The 19,868-nt window shown below is 44.1% G+C and overlaps 1 protein-coding gene across 6 annotated transcripts in view; it reads right to left on the bottom strand.

Moving 5' to 3' along the window:
* Positions 1 to 16,555: 16,555 nt before the first annotated feature.
* The window catches only part of SIPA1L1 (signal induced proliferation associated 1 like 1), a 182,368-nt gene continuing 179,055 nt past the window's right edge, over positions 16,556 to 19,868 (bottom strand). For all 6 annotated transcript variants that reach the window (XM_063117608.1, XM_063117614.1, XM_063117613.1 and 3 more), the window contains one exon: positions 16,556 to 19,143. In XM_063117608.1, the coding sequence (XP_062973678.1) occupies positions 19,000 to 19,143 (144 nt within the window). In that variant the 3' untranslated portion in view covers positions 16,556 to 18,999. The remainder of the gene's footprint in view (positions 19,144 to 19,868) is intronic.

Below are 19,868 nucleotides of genomic sequence, written 5' to 3'. Positions count from 1 at the left end.
AAACCCTCCCGTTAGCAGAGAGCTGGATGCATAAGCCTGAACAAGGCAACATTGTCCTCAAGCCTCTGGCTCAAGTAGGGAAGAAATAGCTCCAAGCTGTTGTGTGCGAGGAGGGATCCACAGAAGATATTATTTAGTTTTCTACAACATTATTATTATTATTATTATTATTATTATTATTATTATTATTATTTATATAGCACCAACAATGTACTTGGTGCTGTACAAAATATACAAATAAAACAGCGATACTCTGCCTAGAGGCTTACAATCTAAAATCACATTAAAACATATGAAGGGGGGGAAGGGGTTCACAAAGCAGAAATAAGAGAAAAATCATAGTAATAAGAACAGTAGATCAAGCTAAAATACCAAAAGCTATTGGAAACAAATGAGTTTTCAAACGCATTTTAAAATCTACAATAGAACTCGTGGTACGTAGTTGCTCTGGAGGAGCATTCCAAGCAAACAGGGCAGCCAGAGAGAATGGGCGAAGCCGGGCAAGAGAGCTAGAAACTCTTGGGCGGGAGAGCAACATAACATTTGAAGAATGGAGGGTACGAGGGGGATGGTAGAGTGAAATGAGAGAAGAAAGATAAGAAGGTGAAAGACCATGAACATTTGTATACTACTCCACACCTAAAACAGATTCCGGAGCGGTGAACATAAGAGGTAAAATAGTAAAAAGATTAAAAGCTCTATATTAAAATGTTTCTTCTTTTTTCTTTTTTTAAAACAGGATTCCAATAAAAAATGTTTTGGCTGGAATGCTTCCTAGAACAGAGCTGTTTTCCGGAGTTGGTGCCTGCCTGATTTCCAGGGGCAGGGAATTCCAAAGGAAGGGGGCCACCACACTGAAGGCTCTTCTCCAGGTGAACTCCAATTGGACCATAGGTCCATGTGGAATCACCAGGAGCATCCCATTTGATGACCTCAATGACCGGGCAGGTTGGTAAACTTGCCGGGTTGTGAATAGGCAGCCAGTGCAGTTCCCTCAGCAGAGGAGTTGCATGCTGAAAAGGGACCGCTCCCGACAACTGCCAAACTGCTGCATTCTGCACTAGCTCCAGCTGCCAGAACAGCCTTACTGGCAGCCACACATAGAGCGCATTGCAGTAATCCAGCCTTGAGGTGACCAGTGCCTGTCTCGTTGAGGCCATCTTTGCGAGAGCTAGCAAAAGGCACTCTAGATCACCATGGCTATTTCTGTCTGCAGCGACAGTGATGGATCTAGAAGTACTCCCAAACTATGAACCTGATCTTTCAGAGGGAGTGCAACCCCATCCAGAACAGGCAATGAGCCTGTCTCCCAGACCCGGGAACCACTCACCCACAGGGCTTCCATCTTGCCAGGATTCAGCTTCAGTTTATTGGCCCACATCCAGCCCATTACTGCGTTTAGGCACAGTCTCTCCTGATTCAGATATCACAGGGAGATAGAGCTGTGTGTCATCAGCATACCATTGTCACTTAGCTCCAAATCACCTGACACTCCCAACAGCATATAGATGATAAACAATATTGGGGATAATGCAGAACCTCATAGCTCAATCGCCAAGGGGCCGAGGAATGGTATTACTGTCTGAAATTGGCCTTGAAGGTAGGATTGAAACCAATGCCCATCCCATGGTGTCAATCCAGGAGGATTCTATAGTCAATGGCATCAAAAGCTGAGGAGAGATTGAGCAATGTTCAGAGTGCCGCTCCTCCTGTCCCTCTCTCAAGAAAGGTCATATTGTGAAGGCAAAAGCTGAGGTAAAGACAGATGTGATCTAAGGATGTCCAAGTCACATTTTTGGTGATAGAGCAAGTCATGTGGATCACATTAACTCAGTGCCAAAACATCACTTGGTGACAGTATTGATGCTGAGCAACTAAGACCTGGATTTAAATCCTATTCCAGGCCTTGACTCCATGGATGAATGTGACTCCATGAATAAATGGATGGGGAAATTATGCTCTCTCAGCCTTTCAACTCGTCTTATGTACAAAGTGGAATAACAGCAGGCATGGGGGGAAATTTTCTGGTTTTTCCAAAACTCTTCAGAACCCAGGATGAATTCCACAATCCATTGTGGAATGAGTTACATGTGCAGTGAGGCCTACTGTGGTCCAATCCCCTAGACCACATCCCTCTCAGTGTTCCATTGTGACTTTTAAAAAACATAGAATCATAGAATAGTAGAGTTGGAAGGGGCTTACAAAGCCATTGAATCTAACCCCTTGCTCAGTGCAGGAATCCACCTCAAAGCATACCTGACAGATGGTTGCTTCTTGAATGCCTCTAATGTGGGAGAGCCCACGACCTCCCTAGGTAATTGGTTCCATTGTCGTACTGCTCTAACAGTTAGGAAGTTTTTCCTGATGTCCAGCTGAAATTTGGCTTCTTGTAACTTGAGCCCATTATTCCGTATCCTGCACTCTGGAATGTTCGAGAAGAGATCCTGGCCTCCTGTGTGTGACAACCTTTCAAGTATTTGAAGAGTGCTATCACGTCTCCCCTCAATCTTCTCTTCTCCAGGTTAAACATGCCTAGTTCTAATATGCCTGCCCTTAGTATTCTTTCTTGAAGCGTTAAAATCTGTTATCTAGAATTTTGTTGCTGGGTACAAAATCCCCCATGAACTGCTAAAGAAACATCTTTTCAAAATTAAGCAATGATGCTATTCTGCCAAGTTCTAGCTCTGTTTCCTGCATTATATATATTTTTCTCTTTAAAGAGTTTATCCACAGCAAGAGTTTATCCACAGCCAAAGGAAGTGAGGCAGGTGGCTACTAGGAGGAGGGTTTTCTCTGCTGTGGCACCCCGGTTGTGGAATGAGCTCCCCAGAGAGGTCCGCCTGGCGCCTACACTGTACTCCTTTTGTCGCCAGCTGAAGACCTTTTTATTCTCTCAGTATTTTAACACTTAATTTTAACTTAAATTTAAATTTTACTGTTTTAACTCTGTATTTTAATTTTATATCAATTTTGCTGCGTGGTTTTTATCCTGGTTGTGCTTTTTATACTGTATTTTGTTTTTGTGCTTTTAACCTGTTGGTTGTTTTATTATGGTTTTAATTTTTGTGAACCACCCAGAGAGCTTTGGCTATTGGGCGGTATAAAAATGTAATAAATAAATAAATAAATAAATAAATAAATAAAAATGTCAGTTCAAGGAAGAACAGTAACTCCAATCAGTGCTGAAAACGGTTCTCTCTGACTTTGTTCGGCTGCGACGACCACCTAGTGGCTTGCTCAGCCCAGGAGGGTATCAGACCTCCAGGCACGGAACAATTAGAGAGCATGTGCTCTTTAAACTTGCATAATGACACAGAGCTTCATTTGGATTATTGGGTAAAGCAGAAAACATTATTTAAATGTGATTATGCTGTTTTACCAAGGCTAATTGGCTTCTAAAGGTCAGTCTCATTAGGAGCTCTTCAGTGAAGGATTCGTTGAAAGAATTGCATAGCGATTCTTTTTTTTTTTTTAAACATTGATTTCCTTTGTTTCCCATATTACAAACTTAGTAAGAAAGTGCAACAATGGTGAAATGGGTGAAATAATAAGCCAAAGTAGGAAAGTACTCTAGATCTGTTTCCTAAGGTTGCGTCGGTCTACACCATTGGTTCCCACAAGAACAAGGTGGCCGCAGCCCCATTTTGCCTAGATGGACGATTTTGCCTGTCTAGGTGTGGCTTTGGGGAGGGGGAGGGGGAGGGGCCCAGAGACCTGATAGGAAGCCATGTGAAGCAGCCTCTGCAGTGTCCTCTCCTCCCTGCCTCAGGAACTGCCCCCTGTTTTGCCCTCTCCACACTCTGTTTCTGAGCGTGGAGATGCTGCCAGGCCCACAAGAACTGCACTAGTAAAGAGGGGGCAGGGAGAGCGGTTGCTAGGCTTTGAGGCCAGAGCCCTGGTTCTTTGTTCATTTCGCAGAAAATGCATAACCCTATGGTCCTCTAGATAGCGCCCAGTGGCCTTAAAGTTGCTCCCTTAATAGACTTCTATACTACTTACCCTATTTCAATAATATCTCCAAGTGGTTAATATCTCGAAGGGCTAATCGACACCTGCCGCCCTTTCACAACCGAAGAGGGCTGATCCCGAAAGTGCCCTGCTTCCGCAGTCACCCCTCACGGGGCACACGCAACTGATCTCTACCACAGTGAGAGGAGTGCCGTTGTGGGAGCACACATGACCCATTACGGCAGTTCCGCATGTGTATCTGTAGAAGTGGGAGGGGCTAGGCAGACGGCTATGGGGCACAGGATTTTTTAAATTACTCGTGAGGGATGCGCAGGAGCGCAGACGCTCAGCAACACATGGGGGGATAGGAACACCATCAATTATGCGCTCCTGCGCAGAGATGTGTTTGTATTAAAAAAAAAACCTCGATGGTAAAACATGCCGATAGCCATGCACACACCCCTCCCAGCTAATTAGCTGTTCGCCGAGTCCAGAACGCACGTTGAACAGCAATGACCTTGCAAAGGAGGGGCCACATTGCATGCATTCCTTGCAATGGACGTGAGAAAGCCACAAAAGCAGTCAGGGATATTGCAGCTGTGCTTCATGTCCCCCATCACTGACGACTATGATACAATCCTGCAATAAATGGCTGATGTAGACTCCTCCTAAGGTAACAGAGCAGTCTCCCCCAGCCTGGCACCTTCCAGATGTTTTTGTACCACTACTCCCATCATCCCTGACCATTGACCATAATGGGAGTGGTGGAAGTTGTAGTCCAACACATCGAAAAGCAGCTAGGTTAGGGAAGGCTGCAGTAGAGATACACTACTACACTGGTAATGGTGAACCTTTGGGGCACATTCTGCCATCAGTCAGGTTCCAAGTATGAGGCAGGAGCCACTTGAGCTCACAGTCTTCTGCCTTGTGCCTTAGTGGGGGTGCTGCCCCTGGGTGACAGCACCAGCAACCTTAGGACAGGACCTCACAGATGAGGCAAGCAGGAAGCCCTCTGCTCTTAGCCATGTGTGCCACAACTCACCACTGCCCGTGTCACTCGTCCGATGTGATGCACCTATGTACGACGTCAGACTTATCTAACCTGGTGACCTCCGGGTGTGTGGAACTGCAATTTCCATTATTCGCAGCCGGCATGGCGAATTGGTGGGGGAATGATGGGAGTTGGAGTCCCAAACCATCTGGAGCCATCCTGATGAGAATGATGAGAATCGCAGCCATACACATCTGAAGACCACCGTGTTGGGGAAGGTTGCACTCTCTATTTACCATTACAGTTCGATCTCCAGTTCCCCAGAGAGACAGTATGTGTTCTTGAACAATCCTCTCTCCTATCTTATCGCAGTAATCCCCAGAAACAGAAACGAGGGGAAAGGGATATTTTTGTAATACACAATTATGCAGTGTGCAACACCACCCAGTGGCAGAAATGTAGCAGATGCGAAGACAACTAAATGGCCAAGTCTGAGAAATATGGTGAATGAATAAGGCCTTTCCCAGAAAATACCAGAACTCTCTTCATACTGGGGTTAGCCTGAATTCTTCACCCCGTCCCCCACACAGGAGACCTGGCAACAGTACCTGGCATCCTTGGCCCATTGCTAGGGCCCCAGCACCTTTGCAGGGCCCACTGCTGTTATTTTCCCAGCCCTGATCATTGTTATTTTCTTAGCTTGGTCTAGCCACTCTTTTAATTTCCCACAGTGCTCCCAACCTAGTGCCACTCTAGAGTCCTGTGGGAACATTAAAGGAAGGGTGGGGGCAAAACTCAGTGGCCCAGGGCTGCTTGGAGTTCTTCCATCAGCGCCAGGGAACCCTACCCTTAGAGAGCGCTTGGCTCAGAGCTGCCTCAGACCTGGAGATGGCCCTGGATTGCCCTGAGGTTGCTCAAGAAGTTCATTTGTTCCAGGAAATGGAGCTGCAAAGAAGCCTGGTGTCAACAAGGGTGCTTTCAAAGAATTCTTGAAATGATGGAGCTACAACTAGTAGCTGAATGAGCTATGGGTAGAACAGCAGAGGAGCACATAGCTACCACAGGGAACACCTCACAATTGGATGGCACAGGCCAGGAGGTGGCAGAATAGGCACTTTGTCCCCTGTGGAGATATTGTGCAACCACACGCCACACCTCATTCAGGAGGAGTAGGGGTGTTTGACAATTTTGTTTCAGTTTTCAAATGATCTGAACCTGGCCCATTCTCAATCCCGAACGCAAGCACATTTTTTCAAAAAATGTCCACACATTCCCATACGTGTGATTGCATTTGAAAAATGTGCCTTTGAAATTCACTTTTTTAAAAATGACAACACTCATTTTCATTATTTAGTCAATGGGAGAAAAGTGCACACTATTGAAATATGCATATAGAATTGCTCACTTTCCCCATTAGGGAAAAATGGGAGTGAGCCAAACCAAGCTTTGAAGCGAGGTTTCTATAATTTTGGCAACCGTATCCAATGTATACCTTTTCCAACAACATATTGCAGTGAACAATGAGGAAATGAAATTATGGTAGTAGTTATTTCTGATGCTCCCCCATTGTTTACTTTTGGGTTGAACAGCTGATTTGGACAGAGGCAAGGCAGAAGGACCAGCTAGTAAGGCCAACTCTTCCATTAGACAGACTGAGGCAGCTGCCTCAGGCAGCATATGCTGGGGTGGGGGGGCTAGCAGTGGCTGCCCCCAGCCCCACCCATCTGTTCCCCTCATTGGAGGACAGAGCTCTGTGTCCCACACAGCCTGACTATGCCCACTAAGCACCACTATGCCTGGTGACCTCAAGTGCAGTGGAGGAGGTTGTCCACTGTTGCAGTAACTACCAGTCCAGTTAGCATTTGTATGTGGAATGGGGTGGATGGAGCCACCTTGTCCTTTGCCCCAGTCAGCAAAATATCTTGGATCGGCCCTGCCAATTAGCATATGAAGACTTTTCATTCTCTCTGATAAATTTCATCATTTATCAGAGACATGCAGGAGGGCTGCTATAAGCTACACGACTGATATCCTCCCAGGTGGCCATTTTGTGTCTCTCACAATCCTTTGAAAGACTAACATGTTTTCAGCACATATGGTCTCTGAAGAGAGGAGCACCTCCCCAAAGCTGCACAGTGAGCTACTTGCTCTGTTCCACATACTGGAAATTGAATCCTAGCAGAAACTCATGTATGGATTGATGCCTAAGTAACTGTTTCTGCATATTTCATGCACAGGTAGACTTCTAAGGCAAATCGCAGATGTTGCCTTAGTTATAGCTGAGTGAACCCTGATCCCCTCAGGAGATTCTGCCTCTGCTAGCACGTAGCATCCTGCAACATGGATGGCCTGCTGGTGAGATTTTTTTTTCTCCATTGAGGGTGGTGAACGACTTACTTGCCATCTTCTGTACGCCGCCCTGAGATCTTAATGATATAGGGCGGGATACAAATGTTTTAAATAAATAAATAAATAATTCCTCCCCATACACGAAAGCTGTCCATACTCTCAAAAGAGGCAAGATTCAATCCATGGAGAATAAAATTGCAGTACAAATTACTAGGCGTTGCTCCTGCACTCATCAACTCTTAACTGACCAGTCTAACGTGTTTATAGCACAAATGGCCTATGAAAGCCGGCAGGACTGGTGGAGAAGGATGGGCTTTTGGAAGAACATTTCAGCTTTTCCTGATTTCATGCTAAATTCTGGGATTCCAGTTGATCCAACTCTTTTGTTATAAGGATAGATGAAAGAATCAGTATTGGTTAAGCATCAGAAACTAATTTGGGACCTCTTTACAGCAGCTTAAATGTTGCTAGCTGCCTAATGAAGTAGTGAAATATCAATTATGAAAGCTTGGTTAATAAAGATATGGGAAACACCAAAAATGGTTAAGGGTGCAATCCTATGCATGTTTAGACATTAATAGTAATAAAAAAGCCCTACAATACCCAGCATCCCCCACCAGCCAGCCATGCTGGTAGTTGTAGGACTTTCTTCTGTCTAAACATGCATAGAATTGTGCCCTAAATTAGCATAGGATTGAGCCCAGAATTTTACAAGAAGGGAAGAAGAAAGAAGTATTTTTTTCAACAACTGGAAACCCTTTTTGGAATGCATGAATTTGAGATGTTGTCGGATGTAAGATAGTTTGATGAATGAGGATTTGTTGGAGGAGTTTAGAATTTGTATATACATATACACAGCTTATGTTTGATTATGAAATGACAGACTGATGCAAGTTTGCTGAAGGAAGTAGAATAAATAATGCTTGCCTATGTTTACAGTGCTTCAGGAATGTTAAATAATATTAGACACATTTATAACAATCAATATATGATAGATATGATTCTATGATTATATGAGAGTAAGTTATTCACATACTTAAAATTATTATACATATTTAATTTAATATGTAAAAACTTGACAATTATTGTAATTATAAGCCTAGAAGTTATTGATTGTCCTAATCCTTATTTCTTTTATTTTTAAATTAAATTTATTTTTTTTGCCCTAAAAACTCATCCTGTAAAGCAGCTTCTAGCAAAATTCTGTAGTATTCAATTGATTCAAGCAAGTCTTAAAAACAAAATCCAGCATTTAGTAGCAACAGACTACTAATATTATTTAACGTTATTCCTAACAGGCATAGGGCAATTATTACCAGCCAGCCTGGGCTTCTCTCAGAGGTAGTGTCATGTGGTAACTTCTGACATTAACAGCGCAACAATGTCAACATCTACTCAGAACTAAGCCCCACTGGATTCAATGGGACTTACCTTTACATAATCGATTCTGTGTGTCAAAGTCCACACCAGGGGGCGCTCGCAACCTTTGCTTGATCATGGTCCTCCTTCTAGCTCAGTTGTCTCCAGTGTCTGGATTGGGGAAGGGAGGGGGAGAGATTCCCCAGAACCGCAATGTAAACAGTGTGATTAAAATTAACATCTCTGTTGAGAATTCAGGAAAGACTGCACTGAACTCTGAAAGCCACGCTTAATGGCAAAAGCTATTCGTCGTTGCTGCAGGTGAGATCCCATGCCTGTTAATTGGTGAGGCAATCCTTTGCTACTATTACTCCAGCATTGATTATTCCATTAATGATGAATCGTTTGGGGCTAATGGGCTTTTCATCATTTGTCTGAAGTGCCAATACTGTAGCAGATGTGTCACCTGTTGAGGCAGGCGCCTTTTTCTACATTGCAAATGCTGGCAGCAACACCTTAATATTGCTGTGGATGGTCCTCTGCCCACGCAGTGAGACCTTGTGGAGGAGCAGGGCTTCCCTGAGTTTGCTTTCCTGGGAAGAAGAGATCATGGAGGCATTGCGTGGCCTTGTGGAAGGCTCTTGAAGCTCTTTCAGCCCAAGGGCTGCCCTCAGTTTCAGAGAAGCTGTCGGGGGCTACATTCCGGTAGTAGGCAGGGCCAAAGGCAAAATGCGTGGGGCCAAATTACCAGCACATTTTTAATTGAACTATGTATGTATGCATTATGTATTATTGCATTTATATCCCGCCTTTTTTTCCTGCAAGGAACCCAAGGTGGCGTACATAAGCCTCCTCCTCTCCATGTCATCCTCACAACAACAACCCTGTGAGGTAGGTTGGGCTGAGAGTGTGTGACTGGCTCAAAGTCACACAGTGGGTTTCCATGGCTGAGTGGGGACTAGAACCCGGATCTCCCGACTCCCAGTCCAACACTTTAGCCACTACACCACACTGGATCTCAGTATGTAAGCCTTAGGAGAGACATTCCCTTCTTTTAGAATGGGGAAAAATATGCACAAACGCTGGGAAGCCATCATAGGATCAGCTGTTGTTGTTTTTATACTGTTTTTATGTTTTTTTAAATTTTTGTATACTTTTAATGTTTACTATTTTTAATTGTTGTAAACCACCCAGAGAGCTTCGGCTGGGGGGCGGTATATAAATGTAATAAAATAAATAAATAAATAAATAAATAAAACGGGGTAGGCCTGTGGAAAGAGGCATGAGCCCAATGGGCCAGATTGGGACCACAGGCCGCCCAGGCCAGATTTAGCCCATGCTCCTGAGGTTCAACACCCCTGACATACAAACATACAAGCAGAGCACAGGTGAATCTAAACAGCCTTAACCTTTCTACCAAGTAGCAATCCATTGCATCAAATTCCCCATAGAAGGCAGCCCAGGAGGGAATCTACACGTAGTACTGAAGGCGCTTGCGTGCGCCTCCAGTGCGCCGTCAAAACGATGGTGTAGACAGCGAAAGAAGAGACAGAGGAAGAGACGGAGGCGGAGGCGGCTGGGGAACCGGTCCTTGCCGCTGCCTCCCCGCCGGCCTCCTGCTGCCGGGCTAAGAGCCACCCAGGTCGGAGAGCTCGGCGGAAGCGGAAGCCGAGCTCTCCGACCCGGGTGGCTCTTACCCCGGCAACAGGAGGACGGCGGGGAGGCGGCGGCAGCGGCAAGGACGCGGCCGGTTCCCCAGCCGCCTCCTCCTCCGTCTCTTCTTTCGCCGTCTACACCATCGTTTTGACGGCGCACTGGGGGCGCACGCAAGCGCCTTCAGTACTACGTGTAGATTTGCTCCAGGTTTCCCAAAGGATGCTTCAGCCTTGCAGAGTTCTTGATTCTTTCTCAGGACCATTCGGAGCAGCGGTTTCTGTCCCACAACTGGCTTTTGTTTCTTCTTTGCATACACACTGACATGTTTTAGCCCAGCCTTCCCCAACCTGGTGTTGGACTATAAAATCCATCATCCCCAATTAGCATGGGTCTTGTTGGATGAAGATGGTGGGACTTGTAGTCCTAGCCATTCTGGGCCATGTGCTTTTCTTTTTCCTAATAATAGATGTGCCTGGCAGTTTGTCCTCTAACCACTAGGAAAGTTTAAGCAGTCCACCTGCTCATACCCACACTCCAAGGGTATCCAGCAGGACACCAAGGTCTCTCTTTGGAATGAAGAACTGGGTTTCATACAGTTCCAATTAGGTAAAACTGTGCTTGAACATTTGCCTGCTAACGTTGCTTTCCTATTGTATTTGTGCTTCCTGGAAGCAACCAGGAAGTGGTTGAAGGCCTCACCCAGTAGTTTTGGCCTGAGGAGAGAAAGGCCACTGCTTGAAAGAGCTCAGTGGAAAGGCTTTGTATAAATAAAACTTAGGTTTGTTTGAAAGTCACAGTCTATATGAGTCTTTGGGGTGCAGTGCACCAATTTTGAAACAGCTGGGGCTAATGAGAACTGGAGTCCAGCAACATCTGGAGGGACGCATCTTAACCATCCCTGGTCTAGGGAATGTAAGCTATGAGTCTGCAGCTGTGAAGGAACTGCCTCCAGACCTGGCTGTGGTTTGCTATGTTTATTGCATAGTTCTTGTTTTGAATTTTTGCTCTCCAAATGGAAGTTGACAAATCTTATCTTTTGTCTACTGTGCAGCTCTTGACAACCATATCAAATGACTACTGCTCTAGATTATTTTTCTTATTCATTGAGTGCTTCCAGACGGAGGACTCCTAGCTCTAACACTCAGAAGGCATTCATTGGCTCAGTTTGGCTGACACGCTAATCAACTGAGGTGGGGGGGAACAAAATGGGAAACAACTGTTGATTAGCGTGTCGTCCAAACTCAGCCATTGTGTAGCTACTCCATCTTTTTGTCAGCACATTATTTTTCTGGTAAGAAAAAAAGATGGAAGAAGGGGTCAGAAAATGCAGGTGAGCTAAAAATGGAAGACAACATTGTCTGGACCTCTCATAAAATCTGTGAACGAGGCAGTGTGATTGCACAGCAAAAGTGTCTCCTGAAAGACCTGCAGTTGCTCAGAATGACTTCCTGTGACCCAAGGGGGCGGGCAGAACAAATTCTGGAGGGCAAAGGATTAATCAGGGAGAGGAAACAGAAAGAAGAAAATAGCTAATTAGGGCATGAGGAAAACTAGAAACTCAGGCCTTACCTAGGCAGGTGGGGCCTAACGGCCTCCAGGAACAGGAACAAAGCCCAAAGTTTCATACCAGGGAGGGAGAGAAGCGAGTCTAAAAGGGAAAACTTGTATGCAGGGGAGAAGAGGAGTGCTGAGATCCAGGCTAGCTCTGCCAAGCTGCATTCCACGAAATGGGTGGTCCTCCAGTAGCCTGCATCTTACAGGGTATTGGAGCCTTCTGGAAGAAACAGAAGGCTCCTAAGGAGGCTCTTTTCCCAGTCCATCTGCACCAAACTCAGATGGGAGATGGAGGTTTTCTGCTACATAACCAAGGTCTAGAAGAAGAAACAGGGTACAGGAACTCTTTGACTTGTTACTGGATGACCCCCAAAATCGTAGTTTTTTGCTGTTAGCAGTTTGCCTTCTCTTTTGGAGAAGTAAATGCTGTGGGCCCTTATGCAATTGAGTTGCCCCCTCCCCACAACCCCCCTGGTGATACTTCCCTCCATGGAACTCCTCATGGAGCTCTTTGGTTCCTATTTCAAGTCAGTATCGTTGCAAGAAACATTCACTCTATAGTAATTTCTTTTTTAGTGTCCATTATCATAAGGAAAATTCAAAAGAAAAAAAGAGGAGTTAATTTTCGCGGGTTAAAATGGAAGCACGCTAAAAATGTGAGGTAGTACAAAGTCCAAGGCAGCCAAACCTGTGTTTGAAAGCAAGGCATCGAACCTTTGTGAATTTGTCCACTTCTAAGCCTTTTAGTGGTGCGGCTTCATCCCTTCACGTATGTTTGTCCCCATCATAACAGGCTGTTGACCTCTTCCGGCCTCCTGCTTAGGTGTCTTCTGGCTGCCCTATTCTAAACACAAGCTTCAATGGGAAAATTGCTGTGTGTTTCCAAAGAGCTCACTTACTTTCAGAGACCTCAGTCTATCCAAAGGTAAACTGCAAGCGCATGCCTTAATCTCACTGTCATTTTGAAGATTGCCTGTTTTTTCCACTGGAGGATAGTGAACATACTTCCACAAAAAAATTGGCAATATAGATAGATGCGCTAAAGCACGTGTATAAAATCCCAATTAGCTGTAAATCTGAGCCAGAAATAAGGAACGGTTTTGATGGGGCCTTGAGATACTTGGGAACAAAAAATGGATCATGGAGAAAGCATTACTCTATTGTCACGTGCCAACTAATTATCTGAAAAGGGTTTAGAGACTTATCAGACACTAATGATGGATAAGACCTTATTATACCCACATTGCCCTGGGGGACGGCTGCAGGATTTGTCTGAAGAGGGTCCGTTCCGTTCTAATTAGAGCCAAGTCAGCAGTAATTATTTCTCCCATTCAGGACACTGAAAATAAACAGGCAGGACATCCGTTTTGTGCAAAGTGTTGACCTATAACAATGGGCAGTTGGCAGCAGCAGTCACAATTTTCTATTTAATGTGTCTTGTTTCTGTTCCCTCCTTCCAGAGCCACCATCAACATCGATGTAAATATTTACAATGACATAAAACAATGTAAAAACATACAAAACCAATGGGAAAGCCATAAGAAGTTACCCTATGTTGAGCCTTTGGTCCATCTATCTCAGTATTGACACTGACCAACAGCAGCTCTCCAGGGTTTCAGATAAAGTCTTTGCACATCATACTTGGAGACAGGCATGTTGGAAGAACCCATTTTGGGGGTGGAGTTTTACCAGCTTGGCCCCCTGGTCACCAGCTTATGGATCCCTGAGCTGGCTCGACTTGGCGCACATTGAGTTGGGCAGGCTTACGGTTTCCCATTTTTGGGGGGTGGGTTGGTACAAATCCTGATTTGTGCAAATTCACAGCTGGGAAGATGATGGTGGGCCTGGGCTGCCCGTGGAAGGGCACCGTTGGATCCAGCCCTCTGTGCCCCAAGAGGTTGGGTTGGGTCTTCCGCGCTTATTTCTTCTACTGGCAATTGCATAAATTTCTCTTAAAATAAGCTTTCAATTCTGCTGCTATTTCATGCAATTTCTTGGTTGTTAGTTTTGGCTCTTTGTGTTCTTGCTTTCTGTTGGTCCCTTTAGACTGGCAATTGGGGTTTAATGATACATTATTGTGTTAATGCTGGTTTTGTATTTTGTGAGCACTTTGAAGGACTCTGTTGTGGATAGGAAAAGTGGGGCAGATATTTTTGGGGGTGGGTGGGTTATAAATTTGTAAACTGCCCAGAGAGCTTCGGCTATTGGGCGGTATAGAAATGCAATAAATAAATAAATAAATAAAGAACAAATTAAAAAGAACCAGTAATATGAGGATGAGTAATTGGTTTGCATGGGAAATCAGTGTTTAACCATCCCCACACCAGCAGATTCTGTCCAGGAAATGCCACCCCAGGTCAGCTGGAGGGGGGAAATTAGCAAGGCAGGGTCAGCAGGAAGGATTAAACACTCCTACCTCTTACCTTGTTTATCCTCTGCTCCTTCATTACCTGTTATCTTGGCAAATGTGGGGTTAGACTCACACTGCTGCTAAGATAGCATCTACTTTAGTCCTCAGTAGTGCCAAGCCCATGTACAATAGGGGTAATGGCAGGGATGATGTAAAGATGACTGAATGTATATCAGGGGTGGGGGCCAGCAGAGCCAAAATAGCTCACACTTAGCCCTTATACTTGCTCACAAGCAGTCCTTTTATTTGATTGGCTTTATTAGGCAGAGATAGGAAGGAGTATCTTAAAACCAGACAACGTAGGGTGGAGAACAAGGGAAAAGAATGGACAGCAATCTGCAAGTGCAGGAAGAACTCCTTTCTCATTTAGGTGGGAGCTTATTAATTCCTAACAGCTGTTTACATGTATCTATTAAAATAGTAACCTACTATTAAGGTGCTGCATAAGGAGTTACACCTTGAGTAGCTATCATTCCTAGATGATGGATGGGTTTCCTGGAGTACTGAGGAATCGATGAGGCAAGGAATCTGCTTTAATTATTAGGAGAGCCATCTGTTCAACGCATCTCACAGATGTTGGCCCAGATCCAGTGGTAGGTAATGAAGTGTGCAGCAAAACTTGGAAGAATGCAGATTTTCCTGAAAGGCATCTGCATAGGCAGTGGCATGGCATCAAAAAGTTCCAAGGAGCATAGCAGCTGCCTTTATGCTCAGTTTGTGCATCTCTCCAAGGAGCCTGTGCACATAGAATTTTCCAGCAGTTGTTTTTGATGCTCATTTTAACATTGGTCGCTGAAATCCTCCTTTTTAAAAATAAAAATGGATAAACAACTCACAGAAAATGGCTTTTCACAATGTTAGATGTGTTGGAAATACCCATGATTTGATACAACTTCGCCAAACTGTTTTCTGATTTGGCTGAAGAGGTGTGCTACAGCAGCAGACAACCCAAGGGATGTAGAAACAGTGATGCTTGGAGGATGTAAAGCTCTCAAGCCACCCCCACCCTTCCTGTGTTGTGTTGCGGAACACGCTCTCTTGAGGGATGTCAAGCACATCACCCTGTTGAATTTTGTTATCTGCTGGATAGTGAGTGGATAGCTTGAAAGCCCGCTTTCAGGCAGTGTTCAGAGCTATCCTATTGTCTTATCGGCTAACCACTGGACCACTGCAGTTCCCTGCCATCCTCAAAAATAGTTGTTATAGTGGAGACTTAGGTCCCCTTGCAATTTATTCACGATCATAACATGTACATGCCTTGGGTGGTACATGTACTAGAGGAGGTTTGGCAAGACCTAACTGTACCTGCCCAGACACTAAGATCATCTTCAGGGGTTGTTCTCCATTAGTCCCTGCCAAAGGAAGTGAGGTAGATGGCTACCAGGAGTAAGGCCTTCTCTGCTGTGGTACCATGGCTGTGGAATGAGCTCCCTAAGGAGGTTCGCTTGGCACCTACGTTATACTCCTTATTTTTGTTTTTCCCTACCTAACCTACTGTCGGCCTATATGTTAAATAGTAGGAAAGAGACCATGCTCACTACACCTAAGTGTGCATTTTTGGTTGAGATGGGCTCATAAGGAGAACTCCTAGGAGTCAATTTTCTCTCACCTTTAATATAATCTGCCAGAGTGATGCAACCACAGGGAACGTAGTGGTGGCTACCTGTGGCCTTTTCACCCCTCATGAGATAAAGCCATCTCCTTCCGTTCCTATGTGGACACTCTTAGATGCCAGCATACAGACTGCTAATTGTAGACATAGGAATAGCCAAGGAAAGAAATAATCTGATGCGGAAATAGCCTCCCACTCAACCCCCTTCAACAAACATTCAGATTCATCTAACCTCAGAAAAAAACAGCCGAGACCACCTTACATGACAACCAACGTCAGCTTCCTGTTAATGCTTTTGGATAAATGCTCAGGTGTGAAGCTAAATCAAAACCAAAACTAAATGATGTTTTTCCCGTTCACAAGATAGATAAGAAAAGGGAGGGACACTAGAAAAACATACAGAATGGTGCATGTAAAAGTATTATACCTTAACCCAACACCTCTTGATGGCTTTAATTCTGGCACTGACGAGTTCTCATACAGGTGATGTGGCAAGGAACCAGTATATAAAGAAAGCTCAAAGAATAAAAACCAAACAGAATATTGTTTCTAGAAGAGCCTTTAAAATGAATTTTATTGTCAGATTTTTGTTTTTACAAGTAGCCTTTTAGAGGCTTCATACAAGAACTCTGTTGCAAAACTCTAATAAATAGTCTGCCCCAAGTCCCAATGTGTTTTAAAAAAAACTAAAGAGAGAAAAAATAAGTCAGGATGCTTAGAGATGTTAGCAATATTTCCCATTTACAAATTACATCAGGTATTATATGGATCTCCTTCATACAAGTTACTGGGGATGGGGGGGGGGGAGGGAGAGAGAGAGAGAGCGCCTAAGACATTCCAGAAATGCTTTCAAAGCAATCCTCTTCCATGGCCAATTATCAGAAATACATCCCAACGGGATAATCACCACAAACGAAGCTTTAGGTCAAAGCAAACCATGTGGGTTTGTACAGTTAGGAGTTATGAAAATGCATATAAAAAAAGACTAGGAAGACTCAATGGCAGTGGTTAAGAACATCTCCAGTAGTGAAAGGTGCCTGGAGCAAAGGGAAGAAGGAGCGTTCATGAAATGGACAGACCTGGATTGTTACTGTTAGAGGTGGCAATGGGTAGGGAAGAATATCATGGTTGCATGCAGCAGCGGTCACAACTAGGTTCACCACATGCCACTTGAAACAATGCTTAGGCAGGCTGCAACAGCTCACGCAGTCCCCTCCCCATCCCCAGGACTTAAGAGTTTATTTCAGCAGATGTGACATTTTATGACAAGTTAGCCTCCCGGCACACACCTTTCACATTAGCCAGTTTTACTGGAAAATCCACACATCAGAGATTCAAGAGTAAGAAAACTGATTTCCTCCTTACCCTGATTCTAAAAAGGATAGGAATGGCTTTAATCACTTTAGTTCTAGTCAGCCAATTTTCTTTTCACTTGGGGTACCGATACTAAAGCTGTTAAAAAATTATGTACGCCTAACACCTGCCAAATAAAGTAAAAGATATAACTCTTGATTTGCATCTAACTTTTTTTTATATGTAGGGATGCTAAGAGAGGACACCTGGGCAGGAATGTGGATAAGCACCAGCAGCGGAGACTGGTTGGGCTCCTATTTCAGTGGGGCGGTAAATCCACTCCAGGTTTCAGTCAGAACTCTAAAGGAGCTGTCCAAAGAGCTGAACCCACATTCGGGGTAGGGTCCAGCGCTTTGGATAGATCCTTTAAAGTTCTGACCCAGAGTGGATCCACTGCCCCACTGAAATGCGAGCCACCCACCTCCACTGAGCACAAGGTTATAAAATGTGAATTCCACTGAGGTCATTCACACTGTCATACAATGTTATACAGTCTATGAGTTGCAACAAATATCGGTCACATGGACATTGGTGGATCCCCATACTGCAGTAGCTATTGGTTGATTGCCCTTTACCAGGCAAGGTACAAGGATGCTGTATATGGGTGCTTGTGTGATGCTGCCAAGAGGGGATAAGAATTGGGCAGGGACCATTCTGGCTTCTTTTTTGTAGCATCCAATGAGTCTTGTATAGCGAGTGAAGACAGTGCAAGCCTTGGATGAAAGCAAGACGCTGAAAGGAGGGTTTTCTGGTAGGAAGACAGCCCAATGGACCGCTTATGGAGCTGTGATAGCTGCAGAAGAATGAGCCGCTGATACATATAATTACACAATACCTGGCTCCGCAGGACTGGGGCTTTCAGTATTTAAGAAAGTTCAAACATATGCCATCAGAAAAGGCATGATGACAGAAAGGTCTGTAGATAGGAAGAGGCAGAGGGCAGTTCTTACAACAGTTGTGAGTGTTCTGTTCTCTCAAACAACCTGAGAAAGGATGCCCATCTAGTATACCAGATTTGTGATGTCTGACCCTTACATAGCTGAAAAGCCCTTGCACTTCCATAGGAAGGTGACAAAAATTCAAAAAGCTGAGCAAAAATAGAATTGGATAACTTGCCATGCCCATGGCTGAAGTTTCTGCTGGCTATACTGTATACGCACATGTACATGTGTGTACACAGACATACTTATTCTATGAGCTATGGTTCTATACAACATATGTGGCGATAGCTCTAAAGAAGGTCAAGCGCAAATCATTAAGGAGACACCCCAAAATATAGTTTACATCCTCTTGCCTGTGGAAACAATAAAAAGGAAGCAACAAAATAAACAACTTTCTTGTTGTTTAGAAGTTGTAATATTTGCCAAAGCAGCAAGAATAAAGCAGATTAATCTGAAACTGATACAAAGAAGTGAATAGAAATAAACAGAGGCAGATGGACAGTTATTCTGGTCTGCTCTCCAAGTCATTTTGTACAGGACAGATAAAGAAAATGTGCAAAAAAAATAAAGACATTCACATTTTAGCAGTTAAACTTTTATTTCTTTAAAATTACTTTTTGCTTTTTTTCTACAAAAGGCAGTCAATGATTGTTGATCTGCAATAATTCTGGGTGCTTGCAGAGATGCAAAAAACCGTACGAAACATGTGAAAGTGCTCTGACTGGGCTTTCAAAGGTCATGATTAGGATGGTATTAAAGCTAAGTCCCATTACAGAGATTTTCTTTTTTCTTTTTTGCCAATATGTTTGTTTCATGTGTGCTATTCTTAGCTCATATCAATTGTGTTGAAAACCCATTCAGTGAATTTCTTCAGTTTCTCAGAGGCGTTCTGGGATTCTTCTTGTAACCGTAAATTGTCTTCCCGCAAATGCTGCACTTCGGCCTGAAGATTGGCTTTGTCTTCTTTTTCCTGGGGAATGAGGACAAGACACAACTTCTCATGTGTGGATTTTATGTCACAAACCCTGTCGTAATCACCAGGTTAGACCTTTATCAAAAAGGCGATCTTTCCAATTGCCCTGACTTCCCTCTGCGTAATTTATTATTATTCGAAATGTTATGACAAGTGTACCCAGTTTAAGGAAAATGCTAGTTTTCTGGGTTCCATGATGACATTTCTGTCCCTCTCCCTATATCCTTGAAACACAAACTCTGCTGGGATCTGTCGATAAATCTGCTGGGGTTTTCTCTATAAACCCAGGGCTTCTGCTAAAGCCTCCTGCAGGTGCTAATCTGTCACGTGATCAACTAAAAAGGCCTGGACTGAGCTTTCACTCAACTAAATTGAAAACTCTTTGGCCAATGCAAAGGAAGAGCCCTTCCTCTTCAGCCAAGGTTTTCAGGCTTAGAGCCGACTTAGACAGAACACTAAACAGGTTACTTCAAGTGCTGTTTTAAAAACTCCCCCCCCAAAAAAAACACTATTCATAGCTGCCACCCCTCCCCACAATTTTCATTGGTACTGTCGCACATGGGTATGAGTTTAATCTTTTTCTCCCTAACTATAGTCCTGATGAAAATCAATCCCACCCCACACTGTTAGCCTTGGAAAGCAAGGGAGTTTGCCTTCAAAGCTAATAGTTGTCACTACAGTGACAGAGGAAAAGGCTGAACTCCTCACCGCAGGGTCCTAAC

Source organism: Elgaria multicarinata, chromosome 2, assembly GCF_023053635.1.
Source record: "Elgaria multicarinata webbii isolate HBS135686 ecotype San Diego chromosome 2, rElgMul1.1.pri, whole genome shotgun sequence".
NCBI classification, from domain to species: domain Eukaryota; kingdom Metazoa; phylum Chordata; class Lepidosauria; order Squamata; family Anguidae; genus Elgaria; species Elgaria multicarinata.
Note: the sequence above shows the minus strand (reverse complement) of the source record. Positions and strands in the feature narration are given on the sequence as shown.